General features: G+C 49.6%; 1 protein-coding gene across 1 annotated transcript; it reads left to right on the top strand.

The window, feature by feature from the left end:
- Positions 1 to 3,409: 3,409 nt before the first annotated feature.
- Positions 3,410 to 5,446, top strand: VRTN (vertebrae development associated). The gene has a single exon (XM_030562614.1). The coding sequence runs from the start codon at positions 3,410 to 3,412 to the stop codon at positions 5,444 to 5,446; it is 2,037 nt and encodes a 678-aa protein (XP_030418474.1).
- The last annotated feature ends 15,214 nt before the right edge of the window (positions 5,447 to 20,660 follow it).

Genomic DNA, 20,660 nt, shown 5'->3' with positions numbered 1-20,660 from the left:
CCAGATCATCCCTGAGCCAGCACTGAGGGGAGGCAGCTGGCACTTTCTTGACCCTGGGGCTGCCTCCTCAGCCCTTGGCAGAGGCTAAGCCTCAGCTGCACCCTTTTCCTGCCTCCTCCCGCTGCCATAGTGTCTGTGGGCATTGCAACAGCAGGGAATAACTGGACTGTGGGGATGCCTCCAGCTCCTCCCACCCTGGAATGTCCCTGCTGAGGGATTGCACAGGCCCTTTGTGCTGGCACTAGTCATCGGGAGGGCCTTTATTCCAGTGCCAAAGGGCAAGGATGACTTGGGTCCTAGATTCCTGAAATCACTCTTGCTTCATACACTTAGCCCTTCTCCATGCTTCTACAGTGAGTGGCATGTGCCACCTGGTGGCATAAAGGGAACTACAACTACCATTTATTGCAGAAGTTGGAAGATGTGTATTGCACTGTCAGGTTACAGACTCACCAGGATGGGCACGTCTGCACTACGAGATTAGTCTGATTTTACATAAACCAGTTTTGTAAAACAGATTGTATGAAGTCGAGTGCACGCGGCGACACTAAGCACATTAATTCGGCGGTGTGCATCCGTGGTCTGAGGCTAGCGTCGATTTCTGGAGCGTTGCACTGTGGGTAGCTATTTCGTAGCTATCCCATAGTTCCCGCAGTCTCCCCCACCCCTTGGAATTCTGGGTTGAGATCCCAGTTCCTGATGGGGCAGAAATCATTGTCGCGGGTGGTTCTGGGTAAATGTCGTCACTCACTCCTTCCTCCGGGAAAGCAACGGCAGACAATCATTTCGTGCCCTTTTTCCCTGGATTGCCCTGGCAGATGCCATAGCACAGCAACCATGGAGCCCGTTCAGCTTTTTTTTTTTACTGTCACCGTATGTGTACTGGATGCCGCTGACAGAGGTGTTACTGCAGCGCTACACAGCAGCATTCGTTTGCTTTTGCATGATAGCAGAGACGGTTATCAGTCGTTCTGTACTGTCTGCTGCTATTGTAAATTGGCAATAAGATGATGATTATCTGTCGTTCTGTACTGTCTGCTGCTATCATGGGTGCCTCTGGCTGAGGTCGGCCGCGGGCGCAAAGGCAAAAATGGGAATGACTCCCCGAGTCAATCCCTCTTTTATGGTATCTAAAAATAGAGTCAGTCCTGCCTAGAATATGGGGCAAGTGTACAAGAGAACCAGTGTACCAGAGAGCACAGCTGCTCCATGTCAGATCCCGCAGAAATGATGAGCTACATGCCATTCACGGGGGTTGCCCCTGCAACAATCCCACCTGTTGCTTCTCTCCTCCCCAATCTTTCTGGGCTACCATGGCAGTGCCGCATTTGTGTCATGAAATTATAAAGAATGCAGGAATAACAAACAGTGACTTGTTAGTGAGATAAAATGAGGGGGAAGCAGCCTCCCGCTGCTATGACAGTCCAGGCAGTACAGAATCTTTTCTTTACACATGAAAGGGAGGGGGCTGATGGAGCTCAGCCCCCAGTTGCTATGATGAGGATGGTTACCAGCCGTTCTGTACCATCTACCGGGAATGACCAGGAATCATTCCTATTTTTACCCAGGCGCCCCCGTCCAGCCTCACCTGAGGCCAGCCAGGAGCACTCACGGGTTGATGGTGATGACGGATAGCAGTCATATTGTACTGTCTGCCACTGGGGAGGGGAGAAGAGCTGATACTGTTCTTCACTGCTGCAGCATCATGTCTACCACCAGCATTCAGTAGACATAGGGTGACATTGAAAAAAGTCAAGAAACGATTTCTTTCCCTTTTCTTTCACGTGGTGGGGAGAGGGAGTAAATTGACGAGCTATCCCCTGAACCACGCCAGACAATGTTTGAACCTACAGGCACTGGGAGCTCAGCCAAGAATGCAAATACTTTTCGGAGACTGCTGTGGACTGTGGGATAGCTGGAGTCCTCAGTACCTCCTCCCTCCCTCCATGAGCATCCATTTGGTTCTTTGACTTTCCGTTATGCTTGTCACGCAGCACTGTGTAGCCTGGAGATTTTTTCAAACGCTTTGGCATTTCATCTTCTGTAACGGAGCTCTGATAGAACAGTTTTGTCTCCCCATACAGCGATTAGATCCAGTATCTCCCATACAGTCCATGCTGGAGCTCTTTTTGGATTTGGGACTGCATCGCCACCCGTGCTGATCAGAGCTCCGTGCTGGGCAAACAAGAAATGTAATTCAAAATTTCACAGGGCTTTTCCTGTTTACCTGGCCACTGCATCCGAGTTCAGATCGCTGTCCAGAGTGGTCACAGTGGTGCACTGAGGGATACTGCCCAGAGGCCAATACTGTCGATTTGCGGCCACACTAACCCTAATCGGATATGGTAATACCGATTTTAGCGCTACTCCTCTCGTTGGGGAGGAGTACAGAAACGGATTTAAAGAGCCCTTTATATCGATATAAAGGGCCTCGTAGTGTGGACGGGTGCACCATTAAATCAGTTTAACGCTGCTAAAATCGGTTTAAACGCGTAGTGTAGATCAGGCCCAGGTATCTGAGAGCTTTGTTCTTTTCACAGCTGGGATCATTGTCTGAAGCTTCACTCCTTCACCTGACCAGGCAGAGGGAGCGCTCTGAACTAGACTGTCCCATTTATTTGGTAGAAAGCTCCTTGAGAATAGGCTCTGTGGTTTCTCTGTTCTTTGAGCATTGGTCTGCTAAACTCAGGGTTGTGAGCTCAATCCTTGAGGGGGCCATTTAGGGATCAAATACTGTCTTTGACAGTTTGTTTTTTGTTTTGGTCAGGTTAGTGAAGGCGGGGGACTGGACTCAATGACCTTTCAAGGTCCCTTCCAGTTCTAGGAGATAGGTATATCTCTATATGTTTGTACAGCCCTGTGTGCAATGTTGCTTTCTAACAAATTCATTCTCACAAGAAAGCTGGTGACCTCTCTCCTGGTGCTGTTGTTGGATAATAAAATGAATACATCTTTTTTTTTCCCTTTTGAGATTCCCAGGTTTTACCATTTGGGGTAAATATTGGGCTCAGTGAGGGCAAAGGCAGGCACAGAACAGACAAGGTGTAAGCTTCCCCTCTTCACAGCTCTGCCCAGGCACCAAACTCCTGGTCTGCAGCACCTCCTGCTCTTCCAGCCTTGCCTCCCACCCTCAAGCTGTCCTTTCCTACACCTTGCTTCAAATCACTGGCCAGCCTGTCCTCTCTGGAGGCCATCAGTGCCATTTTATACATTGGCCAGAAGAGGTCACTTGATCAACACAAGATTTATCCCTTGCCCATGTTTGTGTGTGGGGACCCAGGATTCTTCCTTTTGAATCTGGAGGACTGAGAGCAAGAGCAGCCTCTTTGAGTGGGGGTGGGGGGTTGGTAGGCATGGTCTCTGCTGGAGAGCTGGAGCTCACATCGTTTGAATTCTTGTGTCTTGCAGGATGATCCAGCGGCACCAGCTAGTGCAGTCTGTACTGCAGGAGCTGCAGGAGGCCACCGAATGCTTTGGGCTAGAGGGACTAACAAGCGCAGCCCTGGAGGCTGAGAGGACCTTGTCCTCTTTCTCCCTACCCAGCTACTGCGGGAGGCAGTTCCAGGAAGAGTTGGAAGTTGACCGGGTGGCAAGAAGCCTGTATCCAGAGGATGCCCCCAGCAACATGCTGCCTCTGGTCTGCAAGGGGGAGGGGAACCACCTGTTTGAGGCAGCCAGTGTGCTGCTGTGGGGGAACCCTAGCCTGAGTCTGGAGCTGCAGGTGCGCACAGTTGTGGAGATGCTGCTGCACAAACATTACTACCTGAACGGCATGATTGACTCCAAGGTGATGCTGCAGGCTGCCCGCTACTCCCTCTGCACCGAGGAGTCCCCCGAGATGACCAGCCTGCCTCTGGCCATCCTCGAAGCCATTTTTGATGCTGACATCAAGGCCACTTGTTTCCCTGGCACCTTTGCCAACATGTGGCATGTCTACGCCCTGGCCTCGGTGCTGCAATGTAACATCTACTCCATCTACCCCATGAGCAACTTGAAGATCCGGCCATACTTCAACCGCCTCATCCGGCCCAGGAAGTGTGGCCCACAGACCTCCACGCTCCACATCATGTGGTCAGGGCAGCAGCTCTCCTCACAGGTCTTCAAAGCACAATACTTCGTGGCTGTGGTAGGCCTAGAAGAGCTGGAACCCACAACCCCTTCTCCAGAGCCTCCAGTCCAGCCAGTCCAGACTCTGGAGCTGCTGAAGAGTGACCCCCGGCTGACCTACTTTAACCTGTGTGACCGCTATAGCATCACCAAGAGCACCTTCTACCGCTGGAAGCGCCAGTCCCGGGAGCACAGACAGAAAGCAGCCACCAGGTTTGCAGCCAAACACTTCCTTCAGTCTTGCTTCCAAGAGGGCAATGTGATCCCTCTTCAGCATTTCCGACAAATGTTCCCAGAAATCTCCCGCTCCACTTACTACGCTTGGAAGCACGAAATGCAGAGCATGGTCAATGGCGGCGATACCTCTGCTCCAGCTGAGTCCATGGTGTCACAGGAGCCTCATGGAGACCATCAAAAAAAGCCTCACCCAGACAGGGATGATGCAGCAAAGTCAGAGGGGGGCCTAAGGCCGAAGATCCCTCCCTTGGAGCCTAACCAAGCAGGAATCTTCATGCAAGGAGCCAAGTCATACCTAGAGAAATGCATCTCCATGAACACTCTGGTGCCCTACAGGTGCTTCAAGCGGAGCTTCCCTGGTATCTCCAGATCCACCTACTACAACTGGCGGAGAAAAGCCATTAAGGGGAACCCCAACTTCAAACCCCCTCAGCCTCCCTCAGTCAGCCAGAAGCCTCTAGTGAAAGGGAAGGCATACCTGCCATTCAAGCCTGGAAATCTGCCTGGCAGGAAAAGGCTGAATGGACACCGGCCAGAGCCCAGAAGTCTCCTCCAGCTCAAACCCTCTCTCTATAACTGGAGAAAGCAGCTTCGAGACATGGCCAAGAGGCATGTCCAGCAGTGGCGGCTGCCATTCTGCAAGTTCCGCCTGCGCTACCCAGGTTTCTCCTCCACAGCCTATTGGTTCTGGAAGAGAAGCAGCCAGCAGATGAACAAGCATCCTCTCTGGACCAGCTCATCCCAACAGCTGAGTCAGGTCATCTCCGAGGCTCCTGGAAAAGCAGAGCCTGGGATCAAACCACAGTCACAAATGGAAGTGGCTCCCAGGCATCTAGACAAGCAGGCATCAGTCACTCCCTACAATGCCACAATCTCAGGCTATGCCATGTCAGAAAGAGCCAACAGCCGGATGTTCGTGATGGATGTGATTGCCACTGCCCAGTTCAAAGCTCAGGCCAAACTGTTCCTGCAGCAGCGCTTTGAATCGAAAACCTTCCCGACCTACAAGGAGTTCAGTGCCCACTTCCCCCTCACGGCACGCTCCACCTACTACATGTGGAAGCGCGCGCTGCATGATGGACTGACGCTAGTGGATGCCTGAGGGTGGGTTGCCTGCTGGAACCTACTCTCTGCTGTCCAGGCAGGAGGGCAGTGTTTGTTTGTGAGCTGTGATTCAGCTGGCTCTCTCTTTCTTTGTGATTTTTTTTTTTCCCCTCCTTTTATTTTGTTTTCTCTTCTGTTTGGCTAGATCTGGTCTCAGGGTGCAGGGACCAGGTCTGCATGCTGCCAGTCCCTGGAGGTGCGGGGAGTGGAATGAGAGCTCTGTTTTGTGTTGGGTTTATTTTTGGGCTGCAAAGATGCTCCAAAAGAAAAAGGCAAAATGGAGTTTGCCTTCTCCTGGTGCTTAGGCTGGGATACAGGGTGGTGGGAAGAGGGAGGGGTATGTGACTCTGAAACGTTCCTGTAGGTACCCTGGGTGTAAATGCCCTTAATTCATGGACCGACAAGTTGCAGGCCTCCATTCTAAATGCTGTGTGCAGGATTTGTGGGCTCACCTGCCCCAGGTCACTGCCCAACCCAGAATCGATCTTGTTAACGTCAAGATTTTCTTGGGAATGAGGTGAGCCATACGGTGCCTGGCCCAGAGATAACAAGCTCATTCTCGCTCAGGCCCCAAGAAATGGTGCTGAGACTGTTCCGTGCATGGTGTTCTTAGGAAGAGTTCCTAACAACCCAGCCTTGGCTGGGGGCACCCTGGAGGCTGCACTGACTGTTGGGGAGCAGCTTCCCTGCTTTGGTGGATTCCTTGTTGATTTAGGAGCAGGGACTGGGGGCTGAGGAGCAGTTTAGCTCAGGCACAGCAGTGACATGATCTGGGGTTTTGTGATTGTATTAGTTCTAGAGGCCACATGACTCTGTAGCTTTCGTGATCACTCTTCTCCTGTGACTACAGGCAGGGCAATATGACTTCCTGGCATTCTTTGGTTGACAAGTGGATTGTGTTCCTGTTTCCTTCAGTCTGCCCTTCCTCTCTGGAAATGATCAAATGTAGATCTTCAGATAAACAGGGACCTGTTGGCCTTGTCCCATTCAAGCCTGTGTCTTGCAGTCCTTTGCAGGCTCTGGAGAAAGATAACTTCTCTGAGTCCTCTGCCCTGGTAGTAAGTGACCTCACTCCTGTGCCCCTCTGCAATCCCAGTGAGCATGTGCCTTTATGTTCCTGCTCTCCAGGAGCCTGATAGGATGCCCCAACCTGCTGCCCACTGCAGGGGGTAGAGACAGCACTGTGGGCTGGGGGGGGTGGAGAAGAGGAGGTTCTGCTTTCACTATCTAAAAAGAACTGTGAGTGGGTGGGAGGGGTGACTCATGGCTGAGTAGCAGAGCCCTATGCTGAGACAGGGCTGGATGTACACGTGTGACCTGCAGCAATTTAAAGCAATAAAAACCCTTCCACTCCCAACTCTGTGTGGTGTCTCTCTTGTTTCACCCCCCTTGTCTGACTGAAATGCCTTTAATGAGGGTTGTTGCCCTCCTGTTTGTTTTAGAGGAAAGCTGGGCCTAGTGGGGCCCCCAGAAGGGTGATAATTTATCTGTCTCCAAAGTCATGTGCAGACAGCACCTGTACAACTTTCCCCCATGTACCATCTGCCCTGAGCCTGTGGCATCACCTCTACGGAGAAGATGGGACTTCAAGTTGCCTTCCCCTCTCTGCTGCAACTGGCCAGGGAGGAGGGAAGTTTTGGTGCTTTGAGCACCCACCAGCTCATCTCGCTGAACAGCTAGCAGGGATGTGATGGAAAGCAGAGACAGGGAAGATTGTCAAGCCCTTCTCACTACCAGAGGATGTTGCTCCCTACAGCATAGGGCAAGGACTACCACCTATGGGTTACTGCTGAGCTGGGCCAGATCCAAACCAGTGACCTAGGAACTTATCCAGAACAATGGGGGTCTCTATATTGACTTGAACGGAAGATGCATCAGGCTCATACAATTGAATGCCTCTGGCAGGCTTTTCCCTTCTAATAATGTTAGAAAATGAGCTGGTATTTGCACCTCTGGCTGAAACAGGTGGTTTCCCACCCATGGGGGCCTGTCACACATGGATAGGTTTTATAGAGGTAGTGGGGCAGAGACACACTGCCGGCTAGTCACTGCAGTCCAGTATTGCAGTCTGTCTGTGGTACGCAGCAGCACCCACCCCCAGCTGCTGACAAAGGGAAGTGAAGCCAGTGCCTGTTAGAAATAACTTCAAAGGGAGAAGCGGGAGGGTGCTTGCACATTTATTATTAGTGCCCCCAGGCCTCTCGTGTGCTGAGCACTGTACAAACACGTAAAAGTCCTTGCACTAACAAGCTCACAATCAAAGGGACACACAAATCATTGTAGCAAGTGTCTTGTTAGAGAGCTTATTTTTTTCAAAAATAAATGTAATATACTGTGAATGGGGTGATAAATCTGCTCACTCCCTGTCCCTGGAGAAAAGTGGGGTCTGGCTGGTGAAATGGGATCACAGCCAGCAGGTGGTGCTCTTCTAAAGGGAGACTGGAAGTGCAGCCAGTGTTTGAAATGCACAGTTCTGCACTCAGCAGCCCCTGCCTATAGGTCAGTCCTCTCTACACTGCTTGCTAGGAAAGATGTACGTTAACCCTGCCTGTCTACAGTGGGGAAACAGCAAAGCCTTCCTCCCCCAAGAACCCAGTGCTTCCTGTTACCCCCTGCTTCCCTCTGCGGCCATGTCCTTCTGTGTATGCAGAGAGGAATCTCAGGTCCACGGAAGAGTGGCTGGCAACCCTGGCAGTCTGAGGTTCTGGTTCCTGTGGGCCTAGAAAGCCTGTGGCTAGGCAGTTTGGCCTGATCCCTGTTAGAACTTAGCACTGAGGGGTTGCCGCCAATAGACCCAACAGGGACCCCACAGGGTATCCCAAGTGGGACTGAAATGGGCCCTAAGGCAGGCGTTAAAATAAGAGACCGGGTGGAGGTCCAATTCAGCCTCCCATTCCCGTACTAAGAGCCCCCTCCTTTCCCTGCCATGGGGGAGCAGCATTCCCCCTCCACTACCCTGCTCCTTGGCTGGTGGGGTGCAAACCCTTCCCACACATCCTGTTTCAATCAACTATAGCCCTTGCCCTAAATCCCACTGGTAGTGGGGACCTGCCCACGTAGGATCTGACTCCTGCTGGTGCCAAGCCCTGGGGAGACTTATTCTGGTACTGCTCCCCCCCCAGCCTGGGAAGCAGACACACCTGGAGATAGCTAGGGTTGTAGGGAAAGGCCTGCCTTCCTCCTTCTATCCCTTGCACTGCAGCAGTTGTCCCCATCCCACCCCTGGTGCTGCAACATCTCTACCTGCCCCTGCCCCACCCCTAGCCCAGACTGAATCAGTGCAGGATCAGCAAACTCAGGTGGGGGGCTGGCGCAAGTAGCCCTAGGGTTCATTCTACCAGCTTGGTCCATGAGGTGCAACTGGTGTCAGTAGGCTGTTAGAGTTTGTTTTACTGTGCAGTCAGGAAAGGGTGCTGATGGGAGACATTAAAAAACCCCTACCTACAGGACAATGAAAGCAGCAGGGCTGCGATCTTGGATCCAGAGCAGTTGCCAGTAGGAAAGGTGAGCAGCCCTCCACCAGGGCAGGGATCCAGGGACTGGAGAGCACTCCCCCAAGACCAAGGAATGGGCGAAGCTATTGCAGAAAGCACTGCATTTGCTCTGATCACTGAGGTTGTGTGTGAGCATGAAAGAGAGAGAGAGATACATACACACACAGACACACACAGTAATTAGCTCCCAGTGACTTCTCATCAGTGAATTCCTCTGAGGGAGTGAGCTGGTAATTACTCCAGAATGATTATCCATGTCTGTGAACTGTGCCTAGAGGCTGGGAGATCAGCTGTTTCCCCTCAGCAGCAGTGGCAGCAGCAGCTGTGAAATTGAAATCAAGATTAAGTGGTATTTTCCCTCAGCTAGACAAAGGAAGAGAGCTATAGAGGGTGGATTGTCTGACACTGAGCCTAATAAAGCACAGGTTCCAACTCTAGGCACCAGTGGCCGAGCCTACTCAGCATCAGGGCCAAGGCTCAGAAATACATGCACCCCAGAGATCAGGAGCATAGCATGTACAACACATTGTCTGAGTAGATGAGCCTCATGGTGCTCCATCTGCTTTTATAATCAGACCCTGAGAGCAACCAGATGCTTCTGGGGAAGGTATAATGGTGGACAGTTATGCAACTCCCTGCCCAGAGGGGAAGCTTCTTTTAAACTTGCATCAGGCAGTGGTTGGTTTATCCCTGAAGCAGGCAGCTTAAATGCCATACACATATTTATCCTCTCAGATAGAGTTGTGGATGGCTTCATGGTGCTTACCTGGTCCTTTGGGAATCCTGCTAAGTTCTTGCCCTCACTATGCACTTGCAGCAGTGAGTTCCACAGATTAATCATGAGTTGTGTTAACTAAGTTATTTCTTTCATCAGTTTCATATTTGTCACCCACCCATCTCTCGCCCCGCAGCCTGTCACTGACCCTGTAATGGGGTGGCTGGAGAGCTACCGGGGGCAAGTTCCTCTGGTATAGCCTTGTGTAAAGGGGCCAGAGGGCAATGGGGTCCACAACTTAAGATCAGGAGAGTTCTAGTTTGTAATTTGTAAACACAGATTCTTTTCCCTGCTGACTTGTTGCGGATTAAATTTTCAGCTTCTGTGACTTTGCAAGCTCCCGCTGAGCTCCCTCTGGAGCAGGATGAAATGGAGTTGGGGAGTCTGCCTTGGCCTCATGTCTCACACAACTAAGAGACTGGAATTGGTGCCATCGCTGCTCTGTTCTCTCCTCACATTACTAGGGACACGCCTGGAGCCACTGAAGTGGCCTGGGGACTGTGTGCCAGAGGACTGGGTCTGTGAGATGCTAATTTCAACTTCCCCCTTGCCCCAGCACCTCTTAAAGAAAGTACAAAACCTTCCTGCTGCTCCTGAACCTCACTGGGGTTCACTTCTCCACTGCCATCAAGCAGCATGGTCACAAATGGGAGCCCTTATAGGTCCATTAATTTTGCACTCAAGATTTAATAGCTGACTTCTTTAAAGACTAATGTCCATAAAGCCATGTTGATCTCAGTCTGCTGAGAGATTTGGATTCTTAAGTGCCTGGCTCCAGCTTGGGGGAGGTCAAGGCTATAAGAGCATCCAAGTTGGAGGTCAGAGCCAAGGGGTAGCAAAGTGTGTAGGTTGGTGCCAAGGAGGGGACAAGGCAAGACTGGTCCTGGGAGGGAAGTGGCCAAGGTGGAGACTGGGAGTTTAACCCAAGCTGTATATTTTGAAGGAAGGGGTGAGTTTGCAGGGTACACAGGATCAGGGAGGATGTTCCAGGCACTGCAATCAAGAATGACAGGTCTGCCCTGAGTCTGGCTGTGGGCCAGGTTTCTTGGGGGTGGGGAGAAGGAAGGGGGTATATGGCAGATAAGTAAATAGTTGGGACTATTGGCAGCTGAGAATGTTTGGAGTACAGTGCATACTAGCTAGCCCTCCCTCAGCCTACACCAACAGTGAAGGCTGTGCAGGGCCAGTGTAGAGCTGTTGTGCCAGCTCTAAGCACAGAGTTGAACAGCCCTGTTTTGGGGCAGGCCTTGGGGGTCAATTCCACCTCCGACCCAGTGCTTTTGTGACATCAGAGCAACATAAACCAGCACAGAGGAGCAGAGAATCAGCACCAGTATCTCTTACAGAAGAAAGCCTATCAGAGCAAGTGGGCACAAGGAGAGGGCACGTTCTAATGGGTTTGATAGACAGAAGGCCTTTATGGCGTGGACAAACCTCTCCTAGGCAGATCCTTGGTGTATGTGCCATTCGAAAGACCAGAGGGTAGCCTAGCTGGCGGGCTCTACTGTCAATCCATCCTTTGAGAAAGATGGTGCTAGCCCATCAGAACTCTGTTGAACTTCAGGCTTTGCTCAGGGAAACCACTGCTTGACATTCTGGAGCGATCCACTTCTCCAACAGTCTTGAGAGCATCCCTTTTTGGGGAAGGTGCTACCTGAGAAGCTCTAAGGGCTTCTGAACAGAACAGCAATTGTTAGTAACTTTCACCTTGGGGTCAGGCCCCAGTCAGCCATAGGGCTCATGCTGTCATACCTGACAGATGGCTTTGGCACTGGATAGGAGAGCTCTCCAAAGGGAGAATGGTAAATTTATCAACGGCTGTCACTACTGGTGGTAGTATTTTTTTTCCAAAAAAATAAAATATATATATAACAAAGAAAGGAAACAGAGTAGTAATTGTGACAGATAGTTGGGTACAGCAGAGTAGCCTGTTGCAAAGGGGAGGGGATCAATCCAAGGGCTGCTCCTGATTCCTCCCATTCCTCTTTTCCAGAGGACCTGCAGTTAGTTTCTCCTCTGTTATAGGGACTGTTAGGATTCCACAGCCACCTTCTCCCACACTGGTGGATTGTAAGGACCTCCTTTTGGACCTTACTCACTAGATTTCTTAGTGCCAACATCTGTCTTCCTGGAATCTAATGCTGTTGTACTGCTGTATGCAATGACCAATCCCTTCCGCATGCTGAACTCAAGTAGCATATGGTCTCTGGATACGCTGGTCACTGGTTCCCTATGCTCAGCCGATCCCTTCTTTTCGGCAAGGAGCAGATCCAGAAAGCCTTTTGCTGGAGTCTCTGTGTTCTGGATCATAGGACTGGTTTTGCCACAAGAACAACTTTGATGATCCTTGTTGATTTGTATCTGTTACTCATAGCCCCCATGACTATTGTTCCCTGCAGTATGGAGCTGCTTGAAAGTTGATTCAGGAAGCTCTCTCACACATGGGAATGGGGAAGTGTGAAGCTAATGCTCAAGGTCACTCGTCCTTTACTATATGTTCCTTGTATCTTTGCCTCCAATCCCCCTGTTTTATCACATTATGACTCATTGGCTTTGACACACAGGGCCTTTTCTCTACCTCTTCTACTTTTCCTCTCTCCCTGTAGAGGTTTTTTCTATCACTATTAATAGCCCATTTATGGGATTTATAGCACCAGATCTCACTTACTCCCACGAGGTACTAAAGGATGGTGACAGCGACAAGTATCACTTTCAATTAATCTTACTTATTTCCAACAGGGATCACAAAGTGCTTCACAGACTTTGTGCATAATCAATAAAGTGCTTGTCTTCCTGGGCTGCAGAACATACTAGCTGTCTGGCATCCCTACAGCAACACTGCAGGACATCAGAGGACAGGAAGTGAAAAGGAATCGTGTATTCAGTAGAAACTGTAGGGGGAGTGGAGGGAGCAGAATGGAATTAGCCCAGGTTGGAATTTGGCCTTGTGAACCTACAATCCTGGAGCCATGGTTGGAGTCTAAAGGTTGGGTGAGGGCTCCAGCAGTAGCAACAGACCCATCCCCTCTGCTTTTCCCAGCCAGCCTTATCAGCTTGTCAGGCAAGGCTGCTGAGGACTGTGCAACTCTTTACGCTCATCCTCCCATTGCTGGAGATGACACTGTCCGGGATTTGCTGCAACTCACCCACCTAAAGCATGAATCCTCCAGATACACAGTCTCAGCTCTCTGGGACTCCCTCTGCCCTCGGTGTCTGCTTCCTAGGCCTCGTTTCCTTTCCCCCTCTCTGGGGTTGGTTTCTGTTTCCATTTCCCATCCTAAGTTCCAGGCTCCAGTGTCAGTTTTTCTTCCCAGTTCACATCCCTCTGGTTTCCAATCCTCAGCCCAATATCAGACTCTCCATCTTGGTTTCAATGTGACAAACCTGCATTCGCCCCCTGTCGGCTCAGGCCCAGTTTGTCTTCTTCCTTGGTCTGCTGTAAGGAAATGATGTTTTATTGCCCAGCCAGCCCGGAGGGATGTGGACAGAGGAGTACTCCTGGCAGTAATGATCAGTTGTGGGCGCTTTTTATTTATTGAGGTAGTTTGTGGCTGAGTGGAGTCTAATTGGGGGGAAAAACATAACCTGTGATGTATTCCTGTCACACTGAACTCTCATTGAGCTGACGGGAGAGAGATGAATTTCAAACAGGCCCAGCTGCTCCTCACTTTGCTGTCAACCCTGGGCCAATAAATCTCTCCCTTCACATGTGTGGAATAAGATTTAGTTCAAGTGTCACCTGAAATCCCTCACAGCCTGGTACTTAAAAACACAAACCCCAGCAAAGCAGGAAATGAAAACAGTAAAAGGAGATTAAAATGCAGAAGCTGGAGGACTGTAAAACCCACACAGAGGAGCCCTCCTGCCTATGTCTGATTTAGGGGCTGTTCTCAATCACTGACGCACCTAATTCACATTCACCCACATCTGTCATGCTACTCAAAAACCAGCCAGACTCGGTGCAGGAACTGAGAGATAAGAGCTTTCTATGCAGCATCTGGCCCCAGGCTCACCCCATGCCAGGAGGAGAGGCTCACAGAACAGAAGATTTGTCAGAGCACTGGCCTATCCAGTGCTGGATCCTGCTTCTACCGGGGGTCAATGACTGGGCCAACATTTTCTGTGTGACCACTGCCATTAGGCATCTACATGCCTATTTAGACATGTAAATAAGTGAGGTGATTATCAGAAGTGTTGAGTACCCACAGCTCACATTAGGGTCCCTGAACATGGAGCATACTGCACAGTTCATGTCTCCACTTGATAGCAGAACTGACGTTTTCAGACAGATCAGCAGGGGAGTTCAGAGATGAAACAGAGGCTGGCAAGGGGAGGGGGACTCAATTGATAAGGGTGATTGGAAGACCTAAGAGATGGCTATGAGGGGGCAGGAGAACCTTTTTGAGATATGTGAACGGTGCTTCTGTGCTACAGGTGCTCCTGCCTTCGTGCTGGCAAGAGCAGGGTTGCCTTTTCCCCAACCCCACCTCTCAGAGCAGTTGATGAGCAGCTGATTAGGTGATGCAGAGAACTTCCCACTTGTCAAAGCCTGGCTATGATGCTGTCTTTGTCTCCAGCGCCCACTGGTGAAAAACGCAAAGCCTATGTTCTCCTTAGTGAACATTACAAGTCACTCTAGAGACCGCCCTAAAACATCGTTCTGCTTAATTAGGCTCAGTCTCAAATCCAAATACAGGAGCTGGGAATCTACCACAGACAGTGCGAGAGGTCCTGTTCCTTCCGCTAGTGCTGACACTCAAAAGCCCCTCCTTCGGACTTACTTTGTTGTTTATTTGCAAGCTATAATTAGCACTTCTTCCCATTAATCAAGGCAATGGGGTTGTGTTCTCTTATTCAAGTTCTGTTTCTGTCTTTTCAGAGCTAGTCACTTGTTTCAGAGCCACATCTGTGGAGGTAGTAGCCCTTGGAGTCAGCAGCAAGGCCTTCAACTTTTTGGAACCCTACTTCACGTTGTGCGATTGGGGCCACAAAATAGAGCTCATGCTTTTTCCACTACACCTGTGTTTTGTACCTTTATTACAAGCAGAACCAGTCAGCAAATTTGATGGACATTTTCCGCCAAAAAAGGTAGTTTTGACTAAACATTTTGTGGGAACATGCCTATTTTGACAAATGTTTTAACTTTTTCCCTTTAAAATCTTGTTTCAACTGTATCATTTTGATTAGTTTTGACTAAAATTGACTTAATGTTCAATATAATAAAATTAACATGAAAATTTTAATGGTTTCAAATAACCAAGGTTTTGGAAGGTGTTTCGTGGGAAGTTGCAGCTTCTCATACCAATTTGGAACTAATTTTGTTTCAAAAAAGTTGGAATTCCTTGCCAAACAGAAATTCAGGTTCCCAATCAGCTCTAATCACCATGCATCTGAAGATGACTGCATTTTTAAGAAAAAAAATATGGAGTAACTGAAGTCACTTTAATTCCCCAGCCTGTGAGGGAAGCTGGCAGAGAACTGCAGGAGAAGGCTGTAGCACTTCCAGAATTTCTTGGAAGCAAGTGGCATTGCTCAGAAATCTGAGAGAGTGAAACACAATGGTGCCCGGAGCAAGCCTAAAAGCATTGAGGACTTGCAATCCAGTCCATTGGGAGCATGGAGGAAACTGCAAACTGCCAGACAAAAATAATTCAAAGATATCCACAATACTGTGACCCACAGAAAAAGATCACTTGGCATAGGCACCTTTTCTTTCCAAAAATCCAATAGCCAGATGAAATAATTGAACCTTATGGTACAAGCCTACCTAGTAAGGCTCAGCTAAGCCATGAAAACCTGACTGGTTAACAGATGAACTAATCAGAGTGGTATAACTGATGAACAGATCAAAGCAAGGAGACCTTGAGAGCCAGACTTGACTTTGCAAAGAATGGTAGGTATTTGTGGGGCTAGTGACAGCTGTGCTTGCAATGAAAACGTTAATAAGCAGTGAAAGGACTAAAAAGTGAATCCAATGAAGCATGGCACACAAAGGCAGAAAGACACAATACAAGGGTAAACAAATGACAAGGACCAATTTGTTTGCAATGAATGTGGAAGCCATTGCAATACACTGTGTCCAGCACAAAAGCTGCAACAGCATGTAGTGCAACCATATAATGAACTGGGATTCATCAAATCCATAATAATCCCAGTGAGTGCCAACAACAATACATCAACACCTAACATTTAATTTAGCAGAGAAGGAAGGTAAAAGCAAAATTTGACCAGATGGTAAAATTAAATGTTATTGAACAAATACAGATACCAGCTGACTGAGTTAACACTGTAATAAAACCAAATGAGTTAAGTGGACTACTGTTAATTTAAAAAAACACCAAAACACCACACCACTTGAGGTGCTGCATAACCACATCCCCTAGTAGCGTTTTAAGCCTATTAAGTCACTTTGTTCACCAGGAGACTCCAAATGAGTTAACAGTTAAGGGCCTGCAACCCATAAATGGCTCATTTTGGTTATTTGCATTATAGCAGAGCAGTAGCTCTGTAAGTTTGAGTCACTTACTGTTTAAAAGATGAGAATTTTAAGGAATCTTAAGAGGCAACTGGCCAACCGAGGACGTTGATCGTCTTGACATTTGCTGTGCCTCGTAAGAATGTGGGGATAGGGTTGGTTAGTAGCCCAAATCTGGGATCCCTTGAGCAAGAGGATCCTGAAATATAATCCCCCTAAAAAAATCAGCTGTCTAGAAAATCACCTGGTTTGGGGTTTTTTTGTCCACTCCTGGGGCTCAACCTATTGCTCCAAATCCTCCCTGAGCTGCTTGTGATTTAGCTCAGCATTTACTGACTCCCACTTTCAGGGCACATCAAAGGTTCAGTCAGTGATCAGCATGCCCCCCAAGGCTGGGTGTGGCATAGCAGCTCAGCTGTCTCCTAAAATCATAGAATCTCAGGGTTGGAAGGGACCTTAGGAGGTCATGTAATCCAACCCCCTGCTCAAAGCAGGACCAATCCCCAGACCCCTAAATGCCCCCCTCAAGGATTGAATTTACAACCCTGAGTTTAGCAGGCCAATCAATGCTCAAACCATTGAGCTATCCCTTGTAGTGTCACCTGCAGTTTAGATCACTTGGTGACCTGTTCTTTCACGAAAGTCAGCCCTTCATGCCAAGTCACTTGGAGCCACCTCACCCCTCCAATGGCTTATCCCAAGTCTTCAGTATCAGCCTGGATACAAAACTGGCTTATACTGCCTAACCTTCCTGCAGGGCGATGGGGAAAACCAGGCTCAACTCCTTCTCTGGGTTCCTGCCTAGGGCCCTTGCAATAAGCAGCTAGGGTCTGTTCCTTACAATACTTTGCTGGAGCCCTGGGCAGCTGCTTCCTACCTTTGTCAGTTTGCAGGCACATGTTACAGAGCTGCACTCTCCAGTCCTTGCTCCCTGGAGTTTCACCTCTCCATACAGCTTCCTCCCACTTTGTTGCTAAGGCACTTTCTCCAGTTGGGTGGCTTCTAGCACCACTACTCTGCAGCCTTTTATCCCAGCTGTGATTAATTGGCCAATTAGTCACAGCTTGAGAGGGAATTGACTCATTTATTAACCCCTTCCTGGCCACAAGATGAGGTCTATACATTCCATCACAGGCAGCAATACTGAAAAATGTATTAAGGACAAAGTTTCACATTCCAGATATGCAGAAGCTAAACTGACACGCCTAAAAGAGTGAAATGAACACGTGCAGCATACCCTAGTCTCTGCCTAAGCCTGAGGGTTTGCAGGCAGCTTGTTACAGTAACTGGGTAGCTCAGGCTCATGCTGGGGTCCTTGAACCGGAGAAGCACCCATGCCCTGAGGCGTTGTCTACATCACAAAATTAAGTTGACTTAACTTACATGGGCACACAGCCGCTGCAGTAATTACATCACTTAGGCATGTCTACATTTGCATCCTCACCAGGAGCACTTGTATGGATAACACTGTTGGCATGGGACATTATGGGATGGCTCCTGAAAGCCAATAATATTCTACATAAGCAATGCAGTGTCCATACTGGCACCACTTCGACCTATCTACATTGACCTTGACTCTACGCCACTCATGGAGGTGGAGCAGTTAGGTTGGAGGGAGCGAAATTTAAGTGTAGACACATCCAGAGTTAGGTGGCCATAAGCTGCCTTGCATCAACCTAACTGTGGAAGTAGAGAAAGAACTGACAGGGATTTGAAGGGCTTCCTCGCTATACAGTAAGCACTCAGCTGGGACTTATCTTCCATTGGGCCTGGTCCACTCTCCAGGTGCAGCCAAGTGTCCTAATTGAGCTTTCCAGTGAACTTTTTCAGAGCCAGTGGGCGTATACTCCCCATCGCACACACCTCCCTCTCCGAGACACAGTTCTTCAATAGGAACAGGAGACAGTTAAAAAAACCAATGAGAGCATCAAATCTCTGTTTCTTTAGGAACCCCAAATGACCAAGAGTGCTCATGTGCTGCCTGCAAAGTAGCTCATGCCTGCCCAGTCATTGACAGCGGAAAACAGTTACAAACCAAGACTCCAGGTCACAGCTTCACCTCAGGGCTCAACAGGGCACCGGGGTTGCCAGGTGTCCAGTTTTTGGTACTGACGGGGCCATTAAAAGTCTGGTTGGCAGTGCAGCGGGGCTAAGGCAGGCTCCCTTCCTGCCAGGGCTCCGCATGGCTCCTGGAAGCAGCAGCATGTCCCACCTCCAGCTCCTACATGTAGAGGCAGCCAGGGAGTTCCGCGCACTGCCTTCGCCCCAAGCACCAGCTCCACGGTTCCCAGTGGCCAGGAACTGAAGCCAATGAGAGCTGCAGGGGCAGTGCCTGCGGATAGGGCAGTGTGCAGAGCTGCCTGGCTGTGCCACCACGTAGAAGCCAGAGGGGGGACATGCCACTGCTTCCAGGAGCTGCCTGAAGTAAGCGCCGCCCAGAGCCCGCACCCTTGACCGCCTCCTACAGTCCTGATTCCCCACCCCCAAACCCCTTGATCCCAGCCCAGAGCACCCTCCTGTGCCCTAAACCTCTTTCCTCGGTGCTCCAGGGGTAGGACTAACCTGCAATGAAAACCCCTCAGCTGTCTCATGCCAGCTGACTGAGGTTTGCAGGGCTTGGACTGTGGAGCTGTTGAATTGCAGTGTAGACTTAGGGGCTCTGGCTGGAGCCTAGACTCTAGGATCCTGCAAGGAGGGAGGGTCCCAGAGTTTAGACTGCAGCCCCAGCCTGGCTGTTTACACTGAAATTAAACAGCCCCTTAGCCCGAGCCCCAGTCAGCTGGCACGGGCCAGTCCCAGTCTAATTGCAAGGTAGACATACCCTAGGTTAACTCACTTCAGCTGTGTTATCAAATCTGCTAACAGCTCTCAGGAATGAGACTGAGGTGTCGCTGAAGATAGAATGGTCACCCTTGATTTTAAGGTGCCTTTTATAAATGGCTTGTAAAGGGTTAATAAATGATTAATAGGGTTTTCAAGCATGTCACAGTATATGTAAGAGTATATGTAAGAGTGGATTCTAGGCACATCAGCTATAGTAAGGTCTAGCAATTATTGACCCATGTGACTCTATACCACTTTATTAACCATTGATTAACCCTTTATTAACTATTTACCAATGGAATTGCCATATAAAATGTGACCAAAATTGTTATACATGGGGGACTAAAGGAAAACAATAAAGGTTCATATGTTGGTGGGGAAAAATCAGGAGATACTCTCTAGCAGGTGCTGGTATATGTATCTGCTCTTCTCATTAGGGCTGGAGTTCAGTTTGCTGTTATATATGCAGGGAGCTAAGGCTCCAGGCTATTTAGGATGCGAATGGGGGGGATGGAGAGCAGGATTCAGAGGTCGTTGTGTCTTTTAGTGGGGCTGCTAGTCACGGGCTGGAGCATTAAGATTCCTCCGTTCTGTGCTATTTCCCTTCCTTTTATTATTTCCGACACGCAGCAAATAAATAAAACTGAATTATGCCTCAAGTATCTTCTCTAGCCTGATTCCTTTTGGCAGGAGCGTCCCAAGGAGTGCGGGGCAACGAGCACCTCCTTGTACACTAATTCTCCACTGCGGCGCACAGTCTGTGACAGACATCAGCTTAGATTAGCATTCAGCCCTCACCACCTCCCCTTCCTCGGCCTAGCCTCTGCAGTGGCCCTCGGTAGGGAGGGCAGGGGCGAGGAGAGGGGAGATGAAGCTGAATGTGCTTTTGCTCTCTGTGTTCCTCGCTGGCTCCAGGCTGGCTCAGGTGTGGTTTCTAAAGAGGAAGTAGTTCCACAACATGGCAAGCAGCCCTAATCTTTACTTCTCCATGGGGCTGCAGGAAATAACTGCAGGTCCAAGTGAGCACAGCAAGGAGCAGAGTGTCCCCACCACAGGCCCGCTCTGCTCCAGAGAGGTCTCTGCAGCAAACAGAGATCTCCTGAGCACGCCGTGCAGAGCTGAGGAGGGGGCTACGAAATAGACCCTGGTCTCAGAAAGATCAAGGCTAAGGAATCTCGAGCTGGAGGCAAAGTTCGTCCATGCACCTCACTCTGTGGGAGTAGACAGCCCCCAGCAATCCCTGACAGCCTTCGCCCACTCTCTTTAAGTGCCTGGAGTGACACTAATGTTTCTGTCTCTTTTAAGGCTTTACCGTCTTTTCTCTGAGTTGGCAGAAGCCCTGATGGGACTTGCTGCAGCTGTTCGAGGTAGGGGGAACACGGACCCAGCACTGTGTTCAGAAACGGTTAGTCAGGCCCCCCCAGACCATGAGATTTTTGAACTATAATACGTCTTGGGGCTGTTTATTCACCGTCCGGGTTCAGAGCCTTTCGAGTGCCCTCGGGTCACATTTCCAAGCTCTTCTTGACAACTGCAAGTGCTAGAAATCTGCTCAAAGGAAAGTTGAGATTTCCGTGCACACCTCTGATTCCTGGAGCTGGGTGTTAGGACAGACATTAAATATCGCCAGTTGCAATAGAGTCAC

The sequence above is a fragment of the Gopherus evgoodei genome, chromosome 4 (assembly GCF_007399415.2).
Source record: "Gopherus evgoodei ecotype Sinaloan lineage chromosome 4, rGopEvg1_v1.p, whole genome shotgun sequence".
NCBI lineage: Eukaryota > Metazoa > Chordata > Testudines > Testudinidae > Gopherus > Gopherus evgoodei.
Note: the sequence above shows the minus strand (reverse complement) of the source record. Positions and strands in the feature narration are given on the sequence as shown.

Excerpts from the sequence above, each read along its gene's own strand:
- VRTN (XM_030562614.1), top strand. The coding sequence starts at position 3,410 with ATGATCCAGCGGCACCAGCTAGTGCAGTCTGTACTGCAGGAGCTGCAG.